At 36.1% G+C, this 27,099-nt stretch overlaps 1 protein-coding gene across 1 annotated transcript; it reads left to right on the forward strand.

Annotated features, from left to right (window-relative positions):
* The first annotated feature begins 2,342 nt into the window (after positions 1-2,342).
* On the forward strand, positions 2,343-25,243 carry LOC142345877 (lysocardiolipin acyltransferase 1-like). The gene is made up of 7 exons (XM_075398309.1): positions 2,343-3,760; positions 14,103-14,211; positions 14,287-14,405; positions 14,587-14,715; positions 15,197-15,331; positions 20,748-20,888; positions 24,286-25,243. The coding sequence occupies exons 1-7, from the start codon at positions 3,742-3,744 to the stop codon at positions 24,801-24,803; spliced, it is 1,170 nt and encodes a 389-aa protein (XP_075254424.1). The 5' UTR covers positions 2,343-3,741; the 3' UTR covers positions 24,804-25,243.
* The last annotated feature ends 1,856 nt before the right edge of the window (positions 25,244-27,099 follow it).

Consider the following 27,099-nt stretch of genomic DNA (forward strand, 5'->3'; position numbering starts at 1 on the left):
GAAATGAATGTTGTTGTAGAGCAGCTAATAGAAGCAGCAATAACTGATACAGATTAGTAATCAAAATATATTATCTCAGATATTAACAAAAAGAAATTTCTCTTTGGTCTGTTTCTGTTACTGTCTTTTACTGAAAATTCGATAAAGCTAAACGAAACAAAGAACACAGCTATACCCAATATTTTAATCTACTGAATTGCTTGCGTAACGTCCTTTTTAGTCTTATTGGAGCGAGTTTTTTCTTGTTCTTTTGCGCTATTAGGTTTCTTGTCACTTGCCGTGATTTACCTCGCTCTCAAAAATGACTTCCTGACTTCGAAACTGACTTTTCTTTACTTTAGTTCAAAGTTATTGGAGAGCAGCTAATAGAAGCAGCAATAACCTATACAGAATACTAATCAAAATATATCTCAGAATTTAATAAAAAGAAATTTCTCTTTGATCTGTTACTATCGTTTTGAATCTGTAGATCTACAAAGCTATTGCGGCTATTTTCTGACAATCTGCCAGCTATGTTTAGTCAATTTCAACTAAGATCTCAAAAGCTGATGTTTGTGATCAGTTTTTCTTAAGAAAAAAAATAGGGTTCTCGGAAGCAGAAAAAAATTTGGTGCTCCCGATTACTTAATATCTTCCTGAAATTACAACTAAATCACTGGCACCAACTTTTTCTGGCAACAAGGGCTCAGAGACCTCCTCCATGTTTTGATAATGAACTATTGCATAGTTTATAGTTAATGGAATGGTTATGAATGTTTTGATAACTAAAGTTTTAGCAATTTTTTTTGTAAAATTTAGTTTTTTTTTCAAATTTTCAGAAATTTATTATGTTAAGTTAATGGATCTTTATGAGCCGGTGAAACTATTTAAGGCTTGAAGTAGGGATTTTGGATAGTCTCAGGACAATGAAATGGTTTTAAAGTATTTATTGTTACGGTTTTTAGCGAGATTTTTTTAAAGTTTGCAATTGTTTTAAAATTTTTTGATTGTTTTTGTCGGATTCTGAGTTTGACGATCATTACTGGGAAACGAAATTTTGTAAGTCTTGCAGATAGTTTACATAACAGAACTTCAGAGACAATAAAATGGTTTTTAACCTTTTTTTCACTGCGAAATCGGTAAACGTCTCAGTTTTTTCTTTATGATTCAATTACTAACAAGGCTAGGAAAACTAGAACTTGCAGAGTCGAATCCCATGTTGGAAAATCTTCCTAGCTCTCTCTCTCTCTGTCGGTTGGGATTTCTTTCTTTCTCTTTCTGGTTCACGTTTTATCTCTCTCACACACTCTCTCTCTCTCTCTCTCTCTCTCCCCTTAACTCTTTTGTTGATGGCGCACTACAGCTGCTGGCATGTGGCGTGATGTCGTCATCCATTAACCTCATTAACGCTGAATTGTAGTATAAATGTTCTATTTTAAATGGCTTAGCAATCACTTTTTAGGAAATCAGTTGTTCTCAAACGAAGTTTGTACCAATTATTTTAACCTGTTGGTCTTTTTTATGCGATTTTTTTGGAACCATTTGACGTTTCGTCCTCGGAAACGGAATAAAAAGGTAGCGCTCAGTGAGCATGAAGTTATCAAAGCTCGGTGGTCGTTTGAGAGTTCGCCCGACGTTAGTCGGTTATGTTAGGTTTTTTAATCAGAATTATTAAAATGCTGATTATTTTGCAGTAAAGTTTGCAAGCTATTATAGCAGTTGTTTGGGCTAACATATTGATTTTTTTGGCTGATGAGTTCCTCTTACTTTTCATTGTTTGTTTAAATCTTTAACAATAAGATAAATCACATATTTAGATGAGTAGTTTTTTACCCATAAAATATGAATTTTGAGTTGATTGAAAAAAGGCCTGAATGCAATTTAGCGGTAAATACCAGATAATTTCAATGGGCGTTTTGCGTCCGATGACCAATAGGATGACGACGAAAAATTGAGGGTACCTTAGCTTTTGCTGTTTTTTAAACCTTCAAATATTTCAGTTGTGAGAAAACTGGACAATAGAACTGGTTCAGTTCTCAGAAACTCGTAGATTCGACTATGTTTGAAGACTAATTTGCAAAACCGGGTAATACGACCAATTTTGGTTGATCAGTTTTATTTGAATACAAGAAATATTGGGTTGCCATTTTTTCCGGTGTTTGGGAAAATCGTAAACGCTTTTTAGAAGACAAGGAAAAGTTATATTTATTCTCAATTCACAATCTCAAACTGTAGGAACTTTTTAGTATAATACACCAAGCCGGGTAAATGAAAAGAACCACCAAATAGGTAACGCTTGAGATGTATGAGTTAGGTTGTGGTGTGTTATCATAACGCAAAGTGATGTTTGATTCTATTTTGACTTTCAGGTGACATGTAGAACTTGTATGACTCACTGAAACATTACTACAAATCAGTTGAGAATATGTTTACAAACAAAGTAAAAGCAGCAGTTGATAACGAAGCCTAAGAGCCACTCAAGTGAAGGAAGTCCTTCCACAACTAAGTCAACACAAGTGTAAACAACGGCACTCACCCACTGCTAGCTCTGTTTCTGTTCATAGATATTATTGCTGACTGATGTTCACATGTACAACAGTGAATTCGGACAAGCGTGAAGATTGTTCAAGAACTTGAATAGCGTCAAAACCAATTGTTGAATTCTATCAATTTAAGGATTATAAACATTACATTTGTGACTGACATCAGCATTTGCATTTCGTTTGAAATATTTGAGAGTTTGATAGAAAAAGCGTGTATTGCGTACCAAAAGGGTATACAAAATAACTGAACCAACTATTGAACTTGAACATGGACACTGATGTGTTATAGACACGTCATGTTGTGATTAAATGAATCGATATTCAACTATTACAACACTTAAATTTCTCACTCATAGTTTAAAATTAGTGACATCAGTTGAATTATTTATCACTGTGAAGTTGAATATAATTCATAACTACTGAGTTGAACTTAGTTAAATGATTTGTCACTTGCGACTAACACATTTCAAGGTTAACAAATGTCAGGCAATATTTGATCTGACGGCTACGTATTGTCTCACGTCATTTACCACCAAGATCTTTTACTCTATATTTTCTACTTACTCTGTTTGCGCACAAGAATCTTGTTAGCTGGTGGGCGTACTTCACTAATTGAGTGCTGCTCTCCCTTTTTACACAAGAGCTCCTGTTATCTTTTCTAGAAACAACCGCTATTTGCTTTTTACTGCTGTCGGACAATGCCCGTTATCAACTTTTACAGTTTTTCCTACAGTTACCCAATCTACTCTAGCAGAACTTAACTGGGGTCTTAATTTTTTGCAATCTGGAATACCTGAGTACTGTAAAAAAATTTAACTTTGCGATTTAATGAATAGCGAGAAGTCAGTATAAAAATTTGGAAGCTATTGTATTTGGAACAATTTGATATCGGTATCGCAATAATTGATCGATTATCATCGAACACAGTTATTATTTAGTTATCTGTAACACATAAAGTGAGTTCTACTAACATCACATCAATTAAATTTGGATTGATCTAATCTGCGAATAGAGACATGGTGCAATCAGAGGGAGTAGGAGGCATTAGCCAGTTCAAGACGTACACCGCCCCAGTGCGTATTATGGTGGCTCTGTTCAGTGTGTATGTCATGACAATAGCAGCCACTATTGGCTACACTTACATGTTAGCCCCATTCGCAATTGTCATGTTCCTCAACCTCCATGCCTATGAGACCATCACCAACTTCATGATCTCCACATGGCTTGTTTTACCACCGGTTAGCTCTCGCTCCTTTCTTCCTCATTCATGGCTATGAATTTTTGAGATACTTATTTCCTTAATTATGTGAATTCTCTTTTTAAAGAGTTGGATACGTCACGTTCTTGATTATTAAGGAATAATAACTTGAAGGTTAATATCGGGGTGAAATGACTGAGGTGTAACACCTAATTTATTAATCGCCATTTATAATAAATTAATCGCCATTTATTAATCGCCGCAAAGCAATATCTGGGGCTATTATTGGCCTGCTCTTGTTTTATACAATTCAAAGAATTAGAATTGTATTGGTGTGCTGTCTTTTTTTACATTCAGCTGCTCACATTTTTTTCTTGTCAATGAGAAATCAAATAGTAGTGATTTAGTTACTTTGGAGTAGTAAGATGAGCAAAAATGGAGTAGTTATAAGTCGTGATTTGTTTCAAAGTCATTTTTAGAACGGTGCGAAGTGAGAATGGTGGTTAAACAGATTTTTGGTTTTTGAGGGCGAATTATTTTCACGTGCGGCAATATGACTTCTGTTTTTGCTATCTTTATTTTCATTTTCTGGAAGAGTACTTTTAAAAAACAATACGCATGTCCTAATAATTCATATTTGCACTTTTTTAACACCCTCAAACGTCAACTTACTGGTTTTCAACGACATTGAAACTAATTGCCTTTGAGATAATTGATTTTTTGTCTTTTGCCGGGTTTGTCGTTTTTGATCTTTTTTAATTGAGTCTACTCGATGATGGGTCACAACGGTTTTATTAAGACGTGTTTAAAAATGTACTGACTTGAGTCGAAGTTAATTGTTTTAACGACATTTAAAATAATTGCGATTTTGTTTTGGATTTCTCCAACTTTGAAGCTTTATTCTTGTCACCTAGTCTCTTTTTTGACAAGTAGCGCTCGTATAAGTCCTGTTTCGATCATTGAAAGGGAGTTTATTAAACTGTTTGGTTTTCCTCACTTTGAAACCACTTAGACTTCAATAAAATGTTTTTTTTTTGGATTTTGACCTCTGTAGTTTTTTTTGTTGTTTCGTCACTTAATCTCATTAATGATAGGTTTCATTGGCTTTTTAATGAGGAGTTTTTCAGTATATTTTGTTAATTAAATTCAAACTTGTAGCTTTTAACGACTATGACACGAATTGTTGTCCGTTTTTGTTATTCTGTCGATTAGTCTCATTAATGATTGGTCTCAATTTCCCCTTTAATTAGGCATAATTGGATCTATTTAATGGTGTAGGTTTATTGCTTATAAATGAATTGGCATCGACGCAATTTATTTAGACAATTTGTTGAGTTTTGATATCTGCATTTGCTATAAATTGCTATTTTTGTTGCGTACCCTCCCTAATTGTTTTCCTTGGAGTTGACATTATTGCTTCTAATGATGTTTACTGCCATAAATGCTGAAGATTTCAATTGTTAACTGCGTGTTTTATTGACTCTGATTACTTTTTTTCGATGACATTTGACATTTGCAGGCATCTTTTTTCCAAATGGTGTTTGTTTTTGTTTTGTTTGCAGTTGTTTTTCAAAGTTGGTGTATGCTTTTTGCTGTATAAACTCTTATCATCGAACATTTTTGAGTTTGACGTTGTTGGGAATCCTGACTTCGATAACTGGATTTTTCTAAAAAGAAATAAAATAAATATTAGTTCCATTTTTGTCAAATTAGTCATGTCTTTTTTAAACCCCATGTCTTTTTATGCCAGTTTTTGCTTAATCGACTTTTTCGTTGACTGTTTTAACTTTTTATCAATGAAAAGCAAAAAAAATGCAGAGCCCTAATTCTTAGAGTTCATATAGTCTCCGAGTATATAATTTTTTGAAGCTCCTGAGAGAATATGAAGCTTCTCGTAGTCCTAAAATGGCTGTTTTGGTATTTTGGACCCCTTCTTTCCCCCGCCCGCCTAAAAATAAAGAAAATGGGTGCGCTTAATTTTTTCTGCGGTGCGACAAAATTCAATTTTTTGAGCCATTTTTTAGTCCTCTAGAAGCTTAATTTTGCGTTAAGTTTATTTTCTTCAATAGGTACCTGTCGATAGCCGCACTCCGTCTCTCAAAAGCTATTTAGGTGCTGTCCTTTTTCCGTGCGGCAATTTGACTTCTATTCTTGCTTGTCTCCTGATTTGCTATCTGCTTCTTTCAAAAGTTTATGCATGTGTTCTAATATTGCTGAGTTTTTCTTATTTCATCTAAGGGCTGTTAATGATTTACTTGAATCGGGAACTATTTGTTAGAAGTGATTTTTTGTTCTGCTCGCTTTTTTGGTCTTTTGTTTTGTGTTTCTTCATCTAAGCAGTAGCTGATCCCGTTGGCTATTTAATGAGGCTTATTTAACAACTTCAAAAGGCATTTTTAAAGTTTTTGTCACGACTTTTTGCCAAAAAATTATCTGATTTTTTTGTTTGGCTAGTTTTCTTTTTTCTTTTATGTTATTTGGTCTTTTCATAGCCTCAATGGCACTTCTCACAGGCTCCTGAGTGCGGCATAATGACAATTATTGAATACAATCATTTCATTCTCCCTAGCTCTAATAAGGCGTAATTGAAACTAGTAATAATATCTATTGACGTAGAAAGACTATTAACTACTTTGCCACAATTGTATTTGAAAAATATGATTTTTTTGTATTAAAAAATGATTGTTTTTATTGTTGATCAGTTTTGTAAGCCAAATAATGAAAATTCTCATCGTTTGCTTATAAGGTGTAAATGAGTCTTATTATTGGTTTGATTTGATAGTTCGTGTTTTTCATAACTTTGAGACTGTTTTCAAAGCTATTCGCGGATTTTTGAGTTTGTTTCTTGTACTTTTTGTTATATTACTCAATCTGATTCATCATCGATTAGCCGTTGATTTCAATGAGCCCTAAGTAATCATATTAATTGTTTAAGTTCAAAGCTAATTGTTTTTGATAGCCGCGAAGTGATAACGGCTATTATTGGGGACATTGTGGTTTTTAATTCGTCGTCTCCATTGATTTATCTTACGACCTGACTTCTTCAGTGACTTTTACTGCTTTGCAGTAAAATTTTTGGGAGTGACGTCATTTCTGCTTTTAGGTCAATTCCCCGACTTTCCTCACTAAAAAACTGACTTGATCTCACTTATAGAACTTTAAATTTGATGAACATTTACTAGATCAAAAGTGTGCATGTAAGTCGTGCCAAACGTATGTAACCTAATTCTTGAGTATTCGTTTTGATTTCGAATATCAATTTTGAAAAAGCTTTCCTAGGCCTTTTTCCTTATAGACCGTATGTGTCATAAAATTGACAGTCCGAATCTAACCCAAAAAGTCTAGTGGTCTGTTCAAGGACTGGTGGTTGATCTCTCTATCTTTTTTTTAGTTGTTTCAATTCATAGAAGGCCACAAGCGTCTATCGTTTTCGATTTTTAGCTTTAGCTTTTTTGGCTCATGTGCTATTTGTTTTTGAAAGATTGTTCTTTGTGTGCCTTTAGCATTTATCAGAACTGCTAATGGTTTTTAATGACTCTGAAGTTTGTATGCTTTTCTATGATTAATTTTTTTAGTATAATTTTGTGTAATTTTGAAACCACCAAATTTTTTGACACCACGAAGTTTTTTCGACCCAATATCTTGGACAAATTTGGGTTTTCAGGTCCTTAGTCAATTTTTCTCCTTGGAGTTTAATTCAGGCCTCGTCCTCTCATGTTCTTTTAAAGTTTATGTTACCTTATGATCTCGTTTTAAGCAAGTCGCGACTTTCACGGTTGTCTTTGACTAACATCATTCGCTGTTGAAACTTACTGAAAATATTTAGTTTTAGTGCGTTTAAAGTCGTCATTTTTTGTGTTTTTGCTACATGTTTCAAACCTAACGCCGGTCTGTAGAGTCAGCGGCAATTTTGTTCCGTCAATTTGCTGCCTAAGTTTGTTTGGAAGAGGGACATGCGTTTCTGCCTAATGTGAGCTTAATCAAAGTACATTAAAAAATCACTTGGAAAGATATTTAGAAAACGTAGTTCTTTCATTTTGTATTTGATCCTCTAAACTAGACGGAATAGTGTGCCTTTTATTTACTGAATAGCAACTTCAGTATAGCAATTATTGTATTGACTAATAAATAATGCTTGTATATCTTATCGCTCCAACATTTCTTTGGAAATGGCGGAATATCTATGCCAGACCGTCTTTTGTTACTCTAGACAAAATAGGAAACTTTTGGAAACATCCTACAAATAAAGTAAGAACCATGTGAAAGCTCTTGCATCAAGAAATTGAACAACTTAAATTCCAATTTTTTCCTAGCTGGAAAAATTCTAAACCAATATATTTTTTAATGATGCGGGTCTTTATATTCAAAATAAAAATATATGAAAACAAAGCACTGCCAACTGCTTTAGTTTCACCATTTTTTGAAACATTTTAGGGCTAGCATTTTGCTCTGTTATTGATGTAGTGTTTATAGATTTTACATGACCAAGTTTAGAAAAAAATTAATTATTTTCTCAAAATAAGCTTGTTTTTTCGAATAACAAATAAAAATAAGATATTTAATGAGGAATGAAATTAAAAATTACAGTAATTGGTAAAGTTTAAAAGGGTTTTGTCGAAATCTGTGGATATCTTATGGTTTTGGTGTGTTGTATTGACGCATTGTTTTTTTTAAGTGGAAGAATTTCTCGAAACTCCAAGACAAACAACAAAATGTCAGAAAATAAGAAAGGATTGCAAAACTCTACTTTGAAAGTAGGAATTTTAATTGATGTTTTTGCTGTTGTTGTAAATTTTGAAGTTTCTGTTTGGAACCAAAAAATATAAGCAGAAAGATAATTTTTTTGAGAAGCAGTTGTATTTAGCAGTTTTTAAGTTTTGATTTGCCTTTTATTTCACCATCAGTGATAATTAGTGGACGCAACTGTGAACTACGTGAGCAAGAGGAAGTTCCTTCCTTTGTTTTGTAACGTAACTTAACGCCAGTAGAAGCAAAGGAAAACAAGAGTTTGAAATTTTCCAAGTTTGATATTTTCCAAATAAATTTTTTTCCCAAAAAATTTTTTTTCCCAAAAAAGTTTTGTGCCTAAAGCGTTTTCTTCGGTTCCTCCAGTTGCTAATTTTTTTTATCTATTACTCCCAATTACATTAGAATTTTGTGTTGCTTTCCATTTTTTGCTTAGAATCAAGTACTTCCTATTTTTTCTGGTTTAGAACAAAATGACAGATAATTTTTGCGAAGATTTTGTTGAAGGCACCTTGATTTTGATTTGTTGTGACCTATTTGTAGAAGGCCTGAACGATTTTTCGTCTAACCCATTTGACTTTTTGTCCTGAAAAATGAGATAAACATGTAGCGCTCGGGGGGCATTAAGTGCCCGAGCAGCTCTCTTAGAAGCATACGCCTTACTAGTCTCCAAGTATGCGATTCACATAAAATGTTTTGGAGACTTATACTATGGTGTGAAGGGCGGTTTTTAGAAGCTGACCCCCTCCCTCCCCCTCACCAAATAAATTCATTTGGTTCTTACGATTTAGACTTCTTAGTGAAATTATTTATTCAGCACTTGTAAATTAGCGAAATCTGGCGCTTCACTGTGACTCTCATGTATTAACCAAACCACAGGGGTCCATCAAATATTTTCTGACTTATCAATGATATGTTGTGTTCGAATTCACCTTCTCGTGATGCTTTGCATTGCGTTGTTCGATCATTTTCTCCAGGGTACAGAGGAACGCTTTTAATTGCCCACAGTGAGATTTATGCTCTTCTGGGGAGAATTCATTGCATTTTTTAATACATCAAATTATCAGAATTTTGCTGCTTTTCATTTTTTGTCCTTTCTTTTGTCATTTAGTTTTGCCTGCCGTATTGATGCCTTGTATTGCTTTGTTAAACAATTTGCTCAAAAACATTTTAATCAAGTTCGTCAATCAGACTTAAGTTTCAGAGTAAAAATTTTTGGTGTGCTTCATATGATTCATATTTGTACGGCAATTGCAAATTTTGCATCCTATTGTGATCTTTGTTTGTTGTTAATTGCTCTGAAACAAAGTTTGTAGCGTTTATATTGGTTTTGTGGTCTATTTAATGCCATTTTTTGCTTGACCGATTTTTTGTCTGACCCATTGCACTTTTCCTCCCCAAGAACGGGATAAACAGTTAGTATTCGGAGGGCCTTAAGTTCGCTTAGAGTTCTAAGCCCTACTATACTATAATAATGCGATTCACCAAAAATGTTTTGAGGAGACTATTTCAGGGGTGAAGGGCTGTTCTTAATCTTCAAAGTTTGACCCCCCTCAGTCACCCCCACCCACCGCTATCAATTCCCCACCAACAGCCATCAAGCCCCCCATTGCAACCTCAACACTCACATTGTTCAACCTCCTCCACCTGTCGATTTGAACCCCCTCTCATCTAGTCTTCGCAACCCTACCCCCATGGCTTGACCCCCGCCCCAACGTTGCCGCTCGTCTCTCACTCCAGGGAACAGAGGAAAGCTTTTAATAGCCCACAGTGAGACTTATGCTCATCTGGGGGAGAATTCATTGCCTTTTTTAAAGCATCAAATTATCAAAATTTTGCTGCTTTCAAATGTTTTGTCCATTATTTCGTCATTTAGTTGTGCCTGCCGTATTGATGCCTTGTATTGCTTTGTTAAACATTTTGCTCAAGTCAAAAACATTTAAATCAAGTTCGTCAATCAGACTTAAGTTTCAGAGTAAAAATTTTTGGTGTGCTTCATATGATTCATATTTGTACGGCAATTGCAAATTTCGCATCCTATTTTGATCTTTGTTTGTTGTTAATTGCCCTCAAACAAAGTTAGTAGCAATTAAATTAGTCGTTGTTTATTATTTTATGCCATATTTCGCTTGACCGATTTTTCGTCTAACCTATTGGACTTTTCGTCCCCAAAAACGGGATAAACAGTTGGTATTCGGAGGGCCTTAAATTTGCTTAAAGCTCTAAAACTTACTATACTATAATAATGCGATTCACAAAAAATGTTTTGAGGAGACAATTTCAGGGTGAAGGGCTGTTCTTAATCTTCAAAGTTTGACCTTCCTAGTCACCGCCACCAACCGCCATCAAGCCCCCCCATTACCACCTCAACACTCCCAGTGTCCAACCTCCTCCACTTGTCGATTTCAACCCCCTCTCATCTAGCCTCCGCAACCCTACCCCCAAGGCTTGACCCCCGTTCCAACGTTGCCGCACCTCTCACACTCCAGGGAACAGAGGAAAGCTTTTAATAGCCCACAGTGAGATTTATGCTCATCTTGGGGAGAATTCATTGCATTTTTTAAAGCATCAAATTATCAAAATTTTGCTGCTTTTCAAATGTTTTGTCCATTCTTTCGTCATTTAGTTGTGCCTGCCGTATTGATGCCTTGTATTGCTTTGTTAAACATTTTGCTCAAGTAAAAACATTTAAATCAAGTTCGTCAATCAGACTTAAGTTTCAGAGTAAAAATTTTTGGTGTGCTTCATATGATTCATATTTGTACGGCAATTGCAAATTTTGCATCCTATTGTGATCTTTGTTTGTTGTTAATTGCTCTGAAACAAAGTTTGTAGCGTTTATATTGGTTTTGTGGTCTATTTAATGCCATTTTTTGCTTGACCGATTTTTTGTCTGACCCATTGCACTTTTCCTCCCCAAGAACGGGATAAACAGTTAGTATTCGGAGGGCCTTAAGTTCGCTTAGAGTTCTAAGCCCTACTATACTATAATAATGCGATTCACCAAAAATGTTTTGAGGAGACTATTTCAGGGGTGAAGGGCTGTTCTTAATCTTCAAAGTTTGACCCCCCTCAGTCACCCCCACCCACCGCTATCAATTCCCCACCAACAGCCATCAAGCCCCCCATTGCAACCTCAACACTCACATTGTTCAACCTCCTCCACCTGTCGATTTGAACCCCCTCTCATCTAGTCTTCGCAACCCTACCCCCATGGCTTGACCCCCGCCCCAACGTTGCCGCTCGTCTCTCACCCCGGTCACCTCCCCTTATAATAGCGTCTCTAAGCCCCCGCTGGCTACTACCAAAGCCAACCACTGGTTCGTCGTTTGAGAGCAATTCGCGCGACGTTAGTCGGTTAGGTTTGATGTTTTATCTTTTCCGAAATAAAGCTATCGTTTTTTATAACGATTAGCAAGTGAATTACAGGAAGATTGTGTTATTCAGTTTCAGAAAAAATCATAGTGACCAACGGTTTTGTTCCCATATATGTTTTAACCGGCTAAATTTTTGGTAATTGCATATTCGGTCCTTTCCTTATGAACGTTGTTTCCTTAGTTTTTTTGAAGAAATTCCTGCAAATCCGAATAAGGAAATCAGATGTATGAACTGAAGCGTCAGTTATCATCATCATCATCTGGTTTTATTTTAACACTTCTTGGTACTCAGAACCTGCAGTTGAAATAGCTGTACATCTGAAGAATTCGTTCGTTGATATCGTTAAAACGTTTGCCCGTACATCGTTCGCAGTAAGATCAAAAATACTCCGGCTGTAAAATAAGCTGTTTATTTGTGCATTGCCAGCATCAAAATCGCCGGCTCTAAGATGACCTCGGAAAAAATTACGCAAAGACAGAAAGTGAGCAAAGGAAGACCGCTAGCCATGAAATGAGCTCGGGTAAATACACTGAAAGTACAAGTGGTTCAAAACAATTTTTTTAAAAAAGAAAACCATTAAAACGTAGTTAGAAGTCCTTCAAGGAGTCGTGCAATTCTTGGCCTGTTCTCGGACTCCGTACGAAGAAGGGTGCAACCCGTCAGATGAGATATGTGCTCTATGTCGCAGCTTCTTTTTTCTGAAGAATTTGATACCTAGTTCTTCGGCCAAATGTTGGTATAACCTATTCAAATGACCTTTCGCCTCTTAGGCGCCCTCTCGGCTAATTAATCCCCATCATTCAAGATTTCCATCACACAAAGCAACATTATAACCACATTCAAGATAACACAATTTTGTCCCTAGCTTGTATAGGGTGCATAACTTGATGGCCATAACAATCAGACTAGTTATTTGTTCCTCCCATAACTATTAACTTTTTGTCGCGTTCAACCTCCGGAGAAAACAGGGTGGTGATTTGACCACCCGGAGAAGAGGTTGTAACAGTTCTGTCCACAAATATACCAAAAACTAGAGAAGAGCCGAAAATAATATGACAAGGTTCATATAGTCTCTTCTTGATAATTTTCCTTCAAGGACCATAGCATTCACGAATAAAGACTCGTATTTTGCGAAGATTAGAATAGAATTGCTGAATTCAATTTTTTCGTAAAATTTTCTTCCTCGATACAAAATAGAATTTTGATTTCGTAATTCAAAGTTTTACCTAAATATAATAAGAACTGAAATAATGAGTTTTCAATTTAGATCTATATATCTCAGGCTTTTGAATCGATTCAAATTCTCGCGGTAAAGAATTCCAGATTTGTGCTCCAGTAATTTTCAGGCTGCGTTTGCCAAAATTTGTTCTGACTTTTGGAATAATTAAATTGATAAGACGAGTACGCTCGTTCAGTTCAAATAGGGATCGTATATACAAATGCACTGAGAAAGGTTCGTAAATAACACGATGTAGATAGCATACGACTATAAAACGAATCCGATATGAAATAGGAAGCCAATGTAGATTATGTAAATACATAGTGATGCTGCATTGCTTGGGCAGACCATAAGTGAATCGACAACCAAAAAAAGCAGCATTTTACACTCTTTGTAAATTCATCAACTTTTTAAGTGAAGTTTAGAGACTATTGCAATAGTGGAGCCTCGATAAGATAAGCGTCCTCACTAGAAGAACTCTATTTTCCCGAAACAGATAATAAGAGAAACTGTACAATTTGCGTAGTTGGAAGTAGCAGGATTTAGAAACTAGACTAATTTGCGTATCTAGTCTAACAAATCGATCTGTAGTTGTTCGAAGTGTTTCAATACAATCGCTGAGTTCTATCGTTCATTGACATATGTCATAAGTGTTTAAATCTAACTTATGTTTAAAACTTTTAAAAAGGCAGATTTTTGTCTGACTGGGATTTAAAGATGAGTCTTTTTGCTGTTGAATACATACCATATCGAGGAAAGTGGGAGGTTCAGAAACTAACTTCTGACACAACAGCAGTTTTTAAATTTGGTTGTGTTTCAGGTTTTAAACCGTAAGTACCTTTCACATATCTTTCTTGCATGCATGAACTGTAGTTCTATCTATAGCAGTACGGAGTCATAGTCGATTGAGCACGTGATTGCACATGACGTGATTGCATAACGTTCACTTGGCTTGCTCAATTTCTATCATTTTATATAGAAATATATGGAGTAGGAATGAGTCTGAGTGAGCTGAGGAGTTTGCAGTGGTGAATTTTAGAGATCTTCTTTGGGACGAAGTTACGTGTGTTCGGGTCTCCTGAGGCTCTGAAAATGTTCCCAGCAGGTGTTCCAGAAAGTGGTTGGAATCTATTCATCATGAATCACAGGTGATTGTTTTGAAAAGAGTTTCCACATTTGGTTTTTTTTTGTATTGATGGTGGCATTTTTGTTGTGTGTTGTAGAACGAGACTGGATTGGTATTACATCTGGTTGGCCTTTCTAAAGTCCAGCAATGCCTTCACAATGGCCCAGATGTTCAAGATTGTGCTCAAGAGCTCTCTCAGCAAGATACCTGGCTATGGTTAGTAATGGCAGAGAACAGAGTCTATCGTTCAGTTGCCCCATGTGCATATTAATGATACGGGTCTGAGGAGTTCTAGTGAGAGTTGGCAGAGGAATGTTTGAAGCTGTTTATAGAGGACATTACTTAGCAAAGCGTTGGCCTCGGTTCTATTTGATTTTGCATAAATGCTTTTGTATAGGCTGGTCCATGCAGATGTCTCGCTTCTTGTTCCTAAACAGAGCCTGGGATAAAGACAGGGATCACATGGACACCTACTCCTCCATGGTTGTAGACCACGCAGTCCCTCATTCAGTACTCATTTTCCCAGGTAACATGCCACTTTTAAACCTTTTTCACATTGTTTCTGGTTTGTCTTGCAGCACTGCCATAGGATTAATCTCAGATCAATTTGGTTTGATCGTGTAAGATTTTACAAGATAGTTCTAAGGGCTAGAAATAATATTGATAAACTGATTGGGTTTCAGATGACTATAATGATTACCATCTTGATTAATAGAATTGTTCACGATATCATGCCATATCACAATCTGATTTTGGCATGAGCACAACTTATGCTTGAGTCTGTCTTTGGAGCTGAAACCGAAGCCTTCCTCCCTTTGACCCTTCTGACTTCTGATATGCCAAGAACTAAGTTCAATGATTAAAATACAATAGCCTCTCTGGGTTATCCCTAATTTATATGTTTATCACAACAGTTAGGCTAACGTGAATTGTGTTTGAGTGAGATTTTAGCTTGCCATCATTGGGTTCCTTCGTGAAACGTAAATTTATTTACTTTTGGTTTTCAGAGGGCACAGACTATGAGCCTAAATCTCTCAGATCCAGTCACTCATTTGCGAAAAAGAATGGCCTGCCCCAATACAACTACGTTCTACATCCACGCATCACAGGAACTGTTCATTTGATGCAACAGTTGATCAAAGGTTAGAGTACATATCGCATGACATCTAACCAGTCCAATTTACGTTTGCTCCTTTCCATCATTAAACCTGGATAAAAACACTTTGAAAAGCTGCTAGTTTTTGATATTTCACAATGCGTTAACTTAAAAGCGAATAGATGCCAGGGGCAAGATTTGAAACAAAGCTATTATTCTTCGTTAGCTTATCTTTTTAATAGCTTCATCTTCTCCGACGGCTATTATTGCGCTCAAACAAGTAGCTTTTAATTTTCGAATACTGCTGGACTTACTTAATGGAGCTTTAATTTGAAAAAAACTTGCTGGTTAATGACTAAAAGATACCACAAAATTAGGTGCTCTAATTCTGCACGACTAGAGTTTTTGAATTTTTCATTTGGAACTTACTGCTACAATCCGAATCTAACCCTTAGAATTCTAGAAAAATACAGGTCTCTCAATTTATCTATCTTTTTTGTTTGTTTTTTCAATTTAAATGAATGTCAAGGCGGTCTACTGCAATTATTTTCCGACAATCTGCTGGCTATGTTTGTTCGTTCATTGGTTTTGTCCTTTTCTAGATCATGAAGGTGAAACAGCTGCAAGATAGAATTGTTTTTAATTGCTCTTGAACGAAGTTCATAGCAATTATTGTAAACGTGTGTGTCTTTTTATGCAAAATTTTTGCTTGACAATTTTGCGCTTTTCTTCTAGAACATTCTTTGACTTCTCAAGTGACTTTTTCAAGCTTTCGTTCAGCATTTTTGAGTGATCTCTAGTGCTTCGAAGTTGCTAATATAACATCGGTTGCAGTCTAGCTAAATTAAGTGACGCGTAGCGCAGTGGTTAGTCCGGTTGGCCATGGAGCGAGAGGTCAGTGGTTCGAATCCCGGTGGGGTCAAAGTTTTTGCACCAATAAAGAAAAATTGATCCAGACTGAAAGACTGATCCTGTCGTTCAAGAGCAACTCTTCCGACATTTGTCGGTTTATGTCTCACCTTAATGATCTAGAAAAGGACAAAACCAATGAACGAACAAACATAGCCAGCAGATTGTCGGAAAATAATTGCAGTAGACCGCCTTGACATTCAGTACCTGAAAGACTCTAAGAGCAAATAATGCCCGCTGGTAGCTACCTGTTTATTCCGTTTTTAGGACGAAAAGTCAAAAGCGTCAGAAGAAAAATCGGTCAAGCAAAAAATCGCATAAAAAAGACCGACAGGAGTAATATAATTGCTACAAACTTGGTTTGAGAGCAATTAAAAAACAGCTGCAAGATAGAATTGTTTTTAATTGCTCTCAAACGAAGTTTGTAGCAATTATATTATTAGTCCTGTCGGTCTTTTTTATGCGATTTTTTGCTTGACCGTTTTTTCTTCTGACGTTTTTGACTTTTTGTCCTCAAAGACGGAATAAACAGGTCGCTACCAGCGGGCATTAATTGCTCTTAGAGTCTTTCAGCTCAAACTGTTTTGGAGACTTTACTTATGGTGTGAAGGGCGGTTCTTAGAGGTTGAAGAAACCCCCACTGTTGACCTCTCCCCCCACCGCGATGTTGAACCCCCCATCCCACTGCTGCCAAAACCCCTCCCCATTAGCCCCCGTGCTTCCTCACTCCGATTCTAGCTACTGACGAACAACCGATCGCTAAAAACACGCAATTTTATACTAATTTTCAATTTTTTTCACGCTTTTTGAAAATTTTTGTCATTTTTTATGCTCCCTCAGCCCTATGGGTTTTATAATAGAACTGAATAGTTTCTAGGAACTTTCTCTAGAGTTTGATAATAGGTTACTGCATAGATTCTAGTGGTAGTGGAATGGTTTCAACATTTTAACATCACGAATTTAGCATTTTTTTTGACAAAACGTGCAAATGTTCTCAATTTTTTGACATTAATTTTTCATTATTCATGTCTTTCCAGACGCATGGGCCAGAAAATTTCCTTAAGTGTTTGGTAATAAGTTACTGAAAATTTTTTATTTGCCATTGAATTGCTTTCAAATTTTTCATATGACAAATTTTTTCAAGTTTTTTTTTCAAGTTTTTTGAAAATTTTTGTCGGCTTTTAGGTTTTTCCAGCCTCAAGAGCCGATGAACCTCCTCTAGGGTTTGACAATAAGTTGCTGTATAGTTTCTGTATGTAATGGAATGTTCTTCAAGTTTGCAATTATTTTTCATTTTTTTGACATTTATTGTCATTATTCAGGTTTTTCAGCCTAACAGAGTCTCTGCTAGTGTTTGATATTAAGTTACTGGAAAATGCTTTTCTGCCATGATTAGTTTTCAACTTATGTTATTACAACTTGCAGCAGTTGTTTTTGCAACTTGCAATTTTTCAAGTTTTAAGACATTTTTGTAATTTTTTAGGTTTCTCGAGCCTCAAAGTCACATAACCTCTCTAGGGTTTGTTTATTGGTTACTGCATAGCTTCCAGATGTAATGGAATGTTTTGCAAGATCTTATTATCAGCTTTTTTTGAAAATGTTTGCAATTTTTTTCAAGAATTTGAATCGTTTTAAATTTATCATTTTTTCCGGCAGCAGGGTCCCAGGGACGTCCTCCAAAGTTTGATGATAAGCTCTCGCATAGTTTCTAGAGTTGATGGATTGGTTATCAATATTTAATGACTCCAGCTTAAACAATATTTTGATCAAATTTGTTTTTTTAATAGCCCCGTCCTCAATTCTAGGCGGCTCTTATAGCGCTCCTAATTTTTTTTTACTTCGTCTAACAGATTTTTGTTTTGTCTTACCCTGACTTCTTGGAATTGGCTTTTTCATTGACTTACCTCACTCAAAAAATGACTTCTGAACTCACTTATGGAATTTTATTTTTTATGAACATTTACTTATTAAAGGTCAATAGTGTGCATCTTAGTAGCGCCAAATATATATTCCCTAATTCTTGATTTTTTAGAGTCTTGAGTTTTTGATTTCGAATATTAATTTTGGGATCTATTCCGTTTGTGCCCCCCCCCAAATACTGCAAGTGCATCTGGGGGTGCAAATAATGTGCTCCCACTAAGCTGAGGGGGCACAAACGGAAAAGATCCTAATTTTGAAAAGCCCTTTTAGGGCTTTTCCTTATAGAGCTTATGTGTCTTATAAAAATGACAGTCCGAAGCTAACCCAAAAAGTCTAGTGGTCTTTTGAAGGACTGTTGGTTGATCTGTCTATTTTATTTCTATAATTGTTTCAATTCATATAACGCCACAAGAGTCTATCGCGGCTATTTTCCGGCCATCTGCCGGCTATATTTTCAAATTTTCCGAAAATTATTATCACTTTCCAAGTTTATGGATCTTTATGAGCCAGTGAAACATTTTAAAATAGGGATAGCTTGAAATAGGGATACAGGATAGTCTCTTGAGACAATGAAATGGTTTTGAAGGTTTTTCGTCTCGAATTTTCGCAAGATTTTGTTAAAATTTGCTATTATTTTCAATTTTTTTGAAAATTTTTTTCCTTCTCTGAGTTAAACAATCATTACCGGCTAACGAAGCTTTTCAAGTCTTGCAGATGGGTTTCTTGACATAATTCCAGAGACAAAAAATAGTTTTTAACATTTCCACTGCAAAATCTGGAAGCTTTTTTAAGTTTGCAATATTTTGCAAGTTATAAAATTATCAGTTAATTGATTTATTTACTAACAAGGCTAGAAAATTGAAAATTGCAGAGGCGAATCATGCTAAAGCTAGCCTCACTAAACCGTGGTCAGCTACTGACGAAGCCAACCGCTCGCCGGTCGTTTGAGAGCAACTTGCTACGTTAGTCGGTTATTTTTCTATTGAATGTCTGGTTCAGTTCCTTTGTCGACGCTTATGAAAGTTTTTTTTTGATTGGCGTTGAGGGTAATTATTGAACGTGGTCGGGAATAGTGAGGGAAACTTTGTTCTTGTTATGAGTATTTTTTGTGTATTAAAAATTAGTTTGTGTCTGCACTTCCTTGGCGCCAGATAGTTGGTGTTGAGCACTTGGCAGAACATTATTTTGAACATTATCCTCAGATAGAAATAGATGTTTAGCGTAAGTAGTTTTTCAAGAGCAGTTTCTACGATTAATCGCAAGAATCACAAACAAAAACTGCAAATGTGAATTTTTTGCAAAATCTAGCCACAAAAATGTCAGTACCAGAGTACGGTGATTAACGATATTGCATGCTACTTTTGCCACTTGTGTACATTTCTGCAAAATAAAGGAATGGCCCTGATCGATATTAAAAACAGAAATTGATTGGAATAAGGTTTTTTTCAGAAATGCCAGTTCTTCAATCTTTTGTTAAAGCTGCTGTAGAGTTCGTTTTTTGTGAAGTTAATTGTCATGTTGGTTACATTAGTTACTGCTTCAAGTAGTTTCGGCTATGTTTTTACAATTCAAAGAATTTGATTTTGGGGCGCTGTCTTTTTTTAAAGATCTGTTCACACGTTTTCATGATTTTTGAAGTCGGAGTAGTGATTTTGGTCACGCCGAAACAGGAAATGGAGCGAAAAAGCGAGTGGTTTTGCGGCGTGAAAATTTTTCGCTCTAATTATAAGGTAGAGTGAGAAAAGGATGTTTGAACAAAAATTCGCTTTCTCGCTAGTGGTTTTTGTTCACATGCGGCATTTTGACATTGATTTTGTTTTTAATTTTTTTGATCTGATTGTCTTATAGAAATTGTTTTCCCAATTCGCTCATAGTCCGTTCTAGGTCTAATTTTTTGTTTAGTCAATGAAAATTCTTTAAGTTGTACGTCAGGAGTTGTCCTGCAATGTTTGTCTACTGTGACAATAACAAGCATTGTTTGTCTTCACCCAATTTTGCAGCTTTTTCGACCTTTTTTAATTGAAATCTTTGATCTTTTTCGTTTGTGCCCCGCGCCCAGTACGTTATGCATACCCAGTTACAGAGCTCGCGCCATAACATATAGCACGTGTGTCTGGGGGTGCAAAGCATCTGCACCCAATAAGCTGGGGGGTGGGGGGCACAACCGGAAAAGATCCGAAATCTTTTTTCTCTGCTAGTAGTTTTATTCTTCGCTCTTTCGGTTAAAAGTGACCTTAACCAGTAGATGAGATGGTTAGCAAAAGAATATAAACTGAGTCAATTACTCAAAAATAGAAACGGGATAAACCCGTAAAACGCAATTTTAGATGCCCCGAATTTGATTGTTTTCCGATTAATCTTAGTTGCTAAATTCTTATCGCTGATTATACTATCCTTCTAATCCTTCTATGCTCTCATTAAGATACATGAGTTCCTAACTGGTAAATCCAATCGAAAGAGCGCCCACTGGCAGTAGTGTTATTTTTGTAAAGCAATCAATCTTTTCTGTTCTTTATTCAATCCCAATTGGAGTCATGGGAACCAATGGCGTCTATTTTTAGGCAATTTACCGTGTATGCTTATCGTGGTAGTAGAGATATGATTTGTGGCTGTTAAAATTTGTTCTGATGTAGGTAAATCTTTGGAGCGAGTGGTGAACATCACTGCCTACTATCCAGACTTCATTCCCTGTAACGAGTTCTCCCTCCTGCTGGGCATTGTGCCCAAAGAGGTCTGGTACTTCGTAGAAGTTATACCACTCGAACAGATACCAGGTACGTTTAATACTGTCTCTTCGCTGCAAATGACAACTTCACCAATTTTTTTTCAGCATCGTATCAGCCAGCATGTTCCTGGTGTACGAATCTTGAAGCTATTATTGTAGTCTTGTCTTATTAGAAATTTTTGTTTGATCGCTTTCATTCCGCAAGTGACTTTTACGCCTCGGATCTAAATTTACGCCTCTTCCATGATCTAAAGTGCTCTATCATTAAAAAAACCATGTATCGCATTGGGTGGTAGTTTAATACTAAAAATCAAATGCAACATGCGCTGAAATTGGTAGCATTTTACTGGCCTATAATAAGCATTAATTTCATCAATCCCCATCAATTTTCCGTCTGAGATCAATTCGTTGGTTATTAATGGGCGCCCTCGTCTTCTCAGCAGGCTATTATTGCGCTCCTATTTTTACGACTCGGAGAGTTGTGGCGATCTATTTTTTTAGGTTTGGAAGTAGTGGTTTGGAAGTAGCATAGTTAGTATCAAAAAACGAAATCAGAAATAGAAATGGGATAAACCCATAAAGCCCAATTTTAGATGCCCGTTACCCAAACTTTGTTCGTAGTTACCATCTCTAATGTTTGTTGGTTTTGATGCTAGCCCCTGTGTCGTCTCACTACGAAATAGGTGTATGTTCAGCTCCAAAATGACATCTGAATAGTCCGAACTTTAAAATTGTTTGTGTACAAAATCATTTTTTTCATTAGTTTTTTCTTTCAATCCCAACCTTGGTTATGAGAATCAACGGCGGCTATTTTCCGACAATCTGCCGGGTATGCTTTTTTCATTGCAAACGGCTTTTATGCGTGTATGCGTTGACTTTTTTCGTTAATATCATTTTAATTTTGTTTTAGTAGAAGAAAACGGGCTAATTTTTTTTTATTTTTGCCCAGTTTTCCTGCTTTCTCCCGACTTTCAGGACTTTTTGTTGTGTTGAATCGTTTATTAGGGTTGAAGTTAGGGTTGTTAATGCTATGTGAAGGCAATTAAAGGCTTGATAGCACATATTTTAATGAAATAAATCAATCAATTCTGCAGCTTTGTTTTTAAATCTTGCTCATGTTTTTAAGTGTTTTTAGAGCGTTTGAATGTCGCGTAGATGCCTAATGAATAAGCAAAGATTGTTTTTTAAGCTATGTTACCAAAAAAAATTTCATAGATATAATTTTAAAAATTTAACAGGTTTTCATGCCTTAATTATTTTTTGTTTGCTCGGCTTTTTCCTTGATGGATCGCTGGTTTTGTTTTCCTATCTTTTGGTTTTTGTTTTGAAGTAGAATTGAATCATGCCAGGCAATATATTATAAATAATGATTTTGGATTCACAAATAGTGAGGTTGATCCCTGGAAATTTTTTGCTGTTATGCTTTTTTTCTACTATTTCCTTTCCCCAATTTATTGTTTTAAATTCAGTGGTATAATAAACTTAACGGTTCTATCAGTTAATAGTTGGCTGGGGTTTAAATTATTGTTTACTTTCGAGTCGCTTCCGTTGTCTTCTGGCCATGGTTTTTCTGTTTTACTCGTCGAATTAACATTTGTTTCGCTTTACCTCATTTTGCCGCTTTTTCGACATTTTTCGTGATTTTCTGAATGCTTTAGGCTCGTTTTGTTCGCTCATTCTGCTCAAAGCGTTTTTAAGCAGTAATGGCTCAGCAAAGCAATCTAATATGAACAGATTCAGTATCAAAACACGGAATCAAAAATAGAAACGGGATAAACCCAAAAAGCCCAATTTTAGATGCTACTTGAAGTTCGTTTTTATAAGTCTTTGCTACCATCTCTAATGCTTAGTGGTAAGCGCCTGTATCCTCTCATTAATTAACAGGAGTTTGTCTAACTGCAAAATGAAATAGTCTGAAGTTTAACAAAATTTTTCTTTCATCAATCAGTTTTTTCCATTTTTTCTTTTCTTTCAATCCCAAGCGATGTTATAGTAATCAGTAGCTGCTATTTTCTGGCAATCTGCCGGGTATGTTCTTATTTGCTCTTGAACGAAGTTCATCGGATTTATTGTAAACGTGTGTGTCTTTTTTATGCAAAATTTATGCTTGACCGTTTTGACTTTTCGAGTGACTTTTACGCCCTTGAGTTTTTGTGTTTCGCGTGATCTAAAATTCTCTCTCAATCACAATTTCAAGCAGCTGAACTCAATTGGCTGCAATTTAATACTAAAAGTCAAATGAAAAGTGCGCCGAAACTGGTGCCATTTTTCACTTGAAATCTTAATAGTGGTATATGTTGACCTCTAATGTGGTTATTTGAAGCCCACTATTGATTTTTTTATTCCCTTTTAGGCTCCCCCGGACTGAAGCAAGGTGCAATTGATTAGAGCTCTCACTAGTTGTTCGAGAGCAATTCTTCAGACATTTAGTCGGTGTTTAGTATTAGCCGCGAAGGATTGGAATGGCTATTAATTGCTCGCAAACGAAATTTGTAGCAATTTAATTAGTCTGCTTTTTTGTGCAATTTTTGTACTACCAACTTTGTCTGATCGTTTTGTTTCTGTTTGACATTTTTCTCAGAAACGGGATAAACAGGTAAGGCGCGAAGGTTATTATGATGTCTTAGAGCATTATTGCCCACTAGACACTAATTATTCGAATTCACCGAATCTGTTTAAGAGGAAAATTACCCCCCACTCCACCGTGCTCAGCCCTCCCTTCTTAACTAAGCTAAAGCCAACCCCATGGGATCACATTTTTTATTTGGGTTTCAGACTTCGAAATTGGATAAACAGGCAAAGCCTCGGGGTATTGTGTTGCAGTTGAGGCCTGAGCTAACTTTTTTAGTAGTCTTTTAAGTGCTTCGTATTTTTCTCAACCTCATTTTTAAGACAAATAAATGAAAAATGTGGATGAGCTCAGCTGGGTCAAAAGATTTTGCAAAAATTCATATTAGCGAGCCTCCTTGGTAGTCATCTTTTTTACGTCGTTCAAAGGAACAAATTCTATCATGCCGTTGTTGGCTTCTTTCATGTGCTCGACTGCAATTAACAAAACTAACAAATAAAGTGCAAAATAACAAATGATCTTGGAACTTTTAAAAGCTGATTGCGATCAAAAGCAGTTGTATAGACTCAAAAAGTCACTGTAGCATTGCTTCAGATATCTTCAATTGAAAAATTCAGTTTCATACTAAAAAAGAAGGTAAATTGATATAATAAACTCAATTAAAGGTGAATTTAAGGTCTACTTTTTTTACTGATCGTATAAATTCTGGCTTATGTCGGCAGGTTTGCTTCCTAAGGATACAGAACCTTGTAAGATCTCTACGATTCCCTACGATTTTTACTAGATAATTATTCTAGAATGTCTGTGGCTATGGCCCGTTCTCACAAGTGAATTGTGTTATTTTAAAAGTTACTTTAATCTGTATTTTGTGCATTAGGTGCTGGACAAGATGACACAACGGGAGAATCGAGTGAACAGATAGGTGAGTGGCTGAAGGAATTGTGGAGGGAGAAGGAAGACATTCTTACCTCTCTCTACGAAGGCCACCAGCATGCGAAGAGCAACCATAACAACAACAACAACAACAATGTCGAGTCACAAGTTGAGCAGAACGGTCATGCAATGTCGGGACATGACAGAAACGTGAAAAATTCTACTTTGGAACGGGTATCGCAAGAAGCGAGGGAGAAAGAGACTTTGAGTAGTTTGAGGCACAAATTTGTAGAGCAGAAGGATGAATCAGAGCTGAAGGTGGTGCACTACGTGCTGTTCATCTGGTGGTCCATCTTCTCAGTCATATCTGTGTACGGGGTGTGGAATAGTGTACCTGCTCAGGTGATAGGCCTCATTGTCATTGCAATCACTCTATTCGTCAATTTCAAGTACGGTGGCTGGGATTACCTCGAGATGAATATCCACAGAGAGCGGATGCTGCAACAGCAGAAGTCATCTTAAAAGAGCCCTGTCACATGACTGACTGACTGAGTTAACTGTCTAGGAATTTGGTGCATAATCAATTAGATCTCATTCTTTCTAACATCGTGCAGTTCTCTTCGTTTGTCACATTTTGTCACTGCGTATTTAAGCGACCCGGGCAATTGCTGAACTTGAAACAGGAAAAGTAAGACAGCTTAAAATAAAAGCAGATCAAGGCTGCATCTGTGTTTTAAGAAATTGACAAGATAAGAACGACAGATAAGCATATAACTGTAACTTTTATTTCTCTACAACTGGACGAAGAATGTATGTGGTATAAGAGAACGAATGACCCCTGGAACTGAAAAGCATGGAACAAAGAGTGAATTGGTTTAATTTAGTCATGACGTGTTATTTGTTATAGCTGCTAAGCTGTATGCTGAGCGTAGCTATATTGCGGTGTTCCTTGTTTTTTTGCTGTCCGAAAAATTTGGATTGTATTGGTGCTGTCTTTTTTTACAATTCAAAGAATTTGAGTCGTATTGGAGTGCTGTCTTTCTTCTTTTAAGATCTTTTCACACATTTTCATAGTTAATTGCTCTTGAACGAAGTTTGAGGCAAATTTTGTTAAACGTGTATCTTTTTATAACATTCTTTCGATTTCACTTCTTGAATGACTTTCTCGCTTGACTTCTTGAATTTCGCTTTACCTAAATTTCTCTTATTCCGAAATTAGGTCTAGCTAAAACGAAAACGAATGTAAGAAAAGCTATCACAAGGACGTGACGACGCAGGCGGCCGGGGGTTTGTACCCCTTCTTGGTCGGAATTTTTTGTACCCATAAAAAAATTATCTAGGCGACACTCCCTCTGAAGAAACTGCCCCGCCTGTTGTTCGAGAGACATTTTTCCAACGCTAGTCGGTTTGTTTTTTGAAGTCAAAACGAGTAGTGATTTTAGTCACCCCGTAGCAGGAAGTTGAGCAAAAAATCGAGTGGCTTTGCGGCCTGAAATTTTAGATCACATTAACAAAACGGTGTTTGAACAAAAAACCTGCTACTCGAGAGTGATTTTTTGTTCACATGCGGCAATTTGATTTTGGTGTCTTTAATTAACTATTTTGATCAAGTTTCTTCTGGCTGCTTTTTCGAAGTCCAACTCTAGTCATATTTAGGTCTTTTTGTTTAATCAATGAAAATTCTTTGTATTGTAGTTCAGTACTTGCCCTGCCATGTTTTTGTCAAATTTGATCTATTTTCCCATTTTGATAATATTTGAAGTCAAATTAGAAAAGTGCTTTTGATCACGCTGAAACAGGAAGTGGATCAACAATTTGGTTTTGCGGCTTGAATTTTTTACTCTTTTTTTTTCTCGCCAGTGGCTTGTCAGTATTCTTGTTGGTAATCTGACTGATTTTTAAAATCGGATTTTGTGTTTTCCGAGCCCATTCCTAGTCACTTCTAGGCCTTGGTTTTTGGTAAATTTTTGAAAAATCGTTCAGCTGCATATTTTTTTACACTTCAGAGAACTTGGATTGTATTGGTGCTCTTTCTTTTTTTGTTAAATGTTATTACACTTTTTTAATGAGTGTTCTTTAAAATTGGGATAAACAAGTAAAGCCCATTCGGCATTGAGTTAGAGTTGTGTTTAGTGCCCTGAAGTTGCTGGGAAGACCAAAATTCATGGGAAAATGTCCCAATGGTGCTGTTTCTTTTTGGAATTTTTGGTTTTGTTAGACAGTCGACGTTGGTCACAGTCTATAAGTCTATAGAGGTCTTGCGCAAGCTAGAATTTTTTTCATATCTGTTTGTCGAGGTATTTAATTTGCTTAAACTCAAAAATATTAATTTTTGCTATTTTAGTTTATTATTTGCTCTCCAAGTAAGTTTGAAGCAGTTGTTGTTAACGTGTCGGTATTTTCTATGCAAAATTTTTGCTCCGCTGGTTTGACTTTTGGAGCAACTTTTCCGCCCTTGTCTTCTTTGTTTTGCGTGACCTAAGTTTATATCACATTCACAATTTTAAGCAGCTGAACTCAAGTGGTAGCAGTTCACTACTAAAAGTCAAATGAAGAGTGCGCCGAAATTTCTGTCTTTGTTTTGCTATAATAACCTCTATTGATGTCATTTGATAAGAGCTCCTACTAGTTATTCGAGAGTATTTCTTCCGCGTTATTTGCTCTCAAGAAAGTTTGTAGCTATTATAATAGCGCCATGGTCTTTTCAATTCGATATTTTTGCTTGACTGATTTTTCGTGTTTTTAAACCTTTCGACATCGAAAACCGGCTAAACAGGCAAGGCCTGGAGAGCATTATGTGGCTGATTAGTTCTCTTAG

The sequence above is a fragment of the Convolutriloba macropyga genome, chromosome 9 (genome assembly GCF_964194025.1).
Source record: "Convolutriloba macropyga chromosome 9, txConMacr16.3, whole genome shotgun sequence".
Lineage (NCBI taxonomy): Eukaryota > Metazoa > Xenacoelomorpha > Acoela > Convolutidae > Convolutriloba > Convolutriloba macropyga.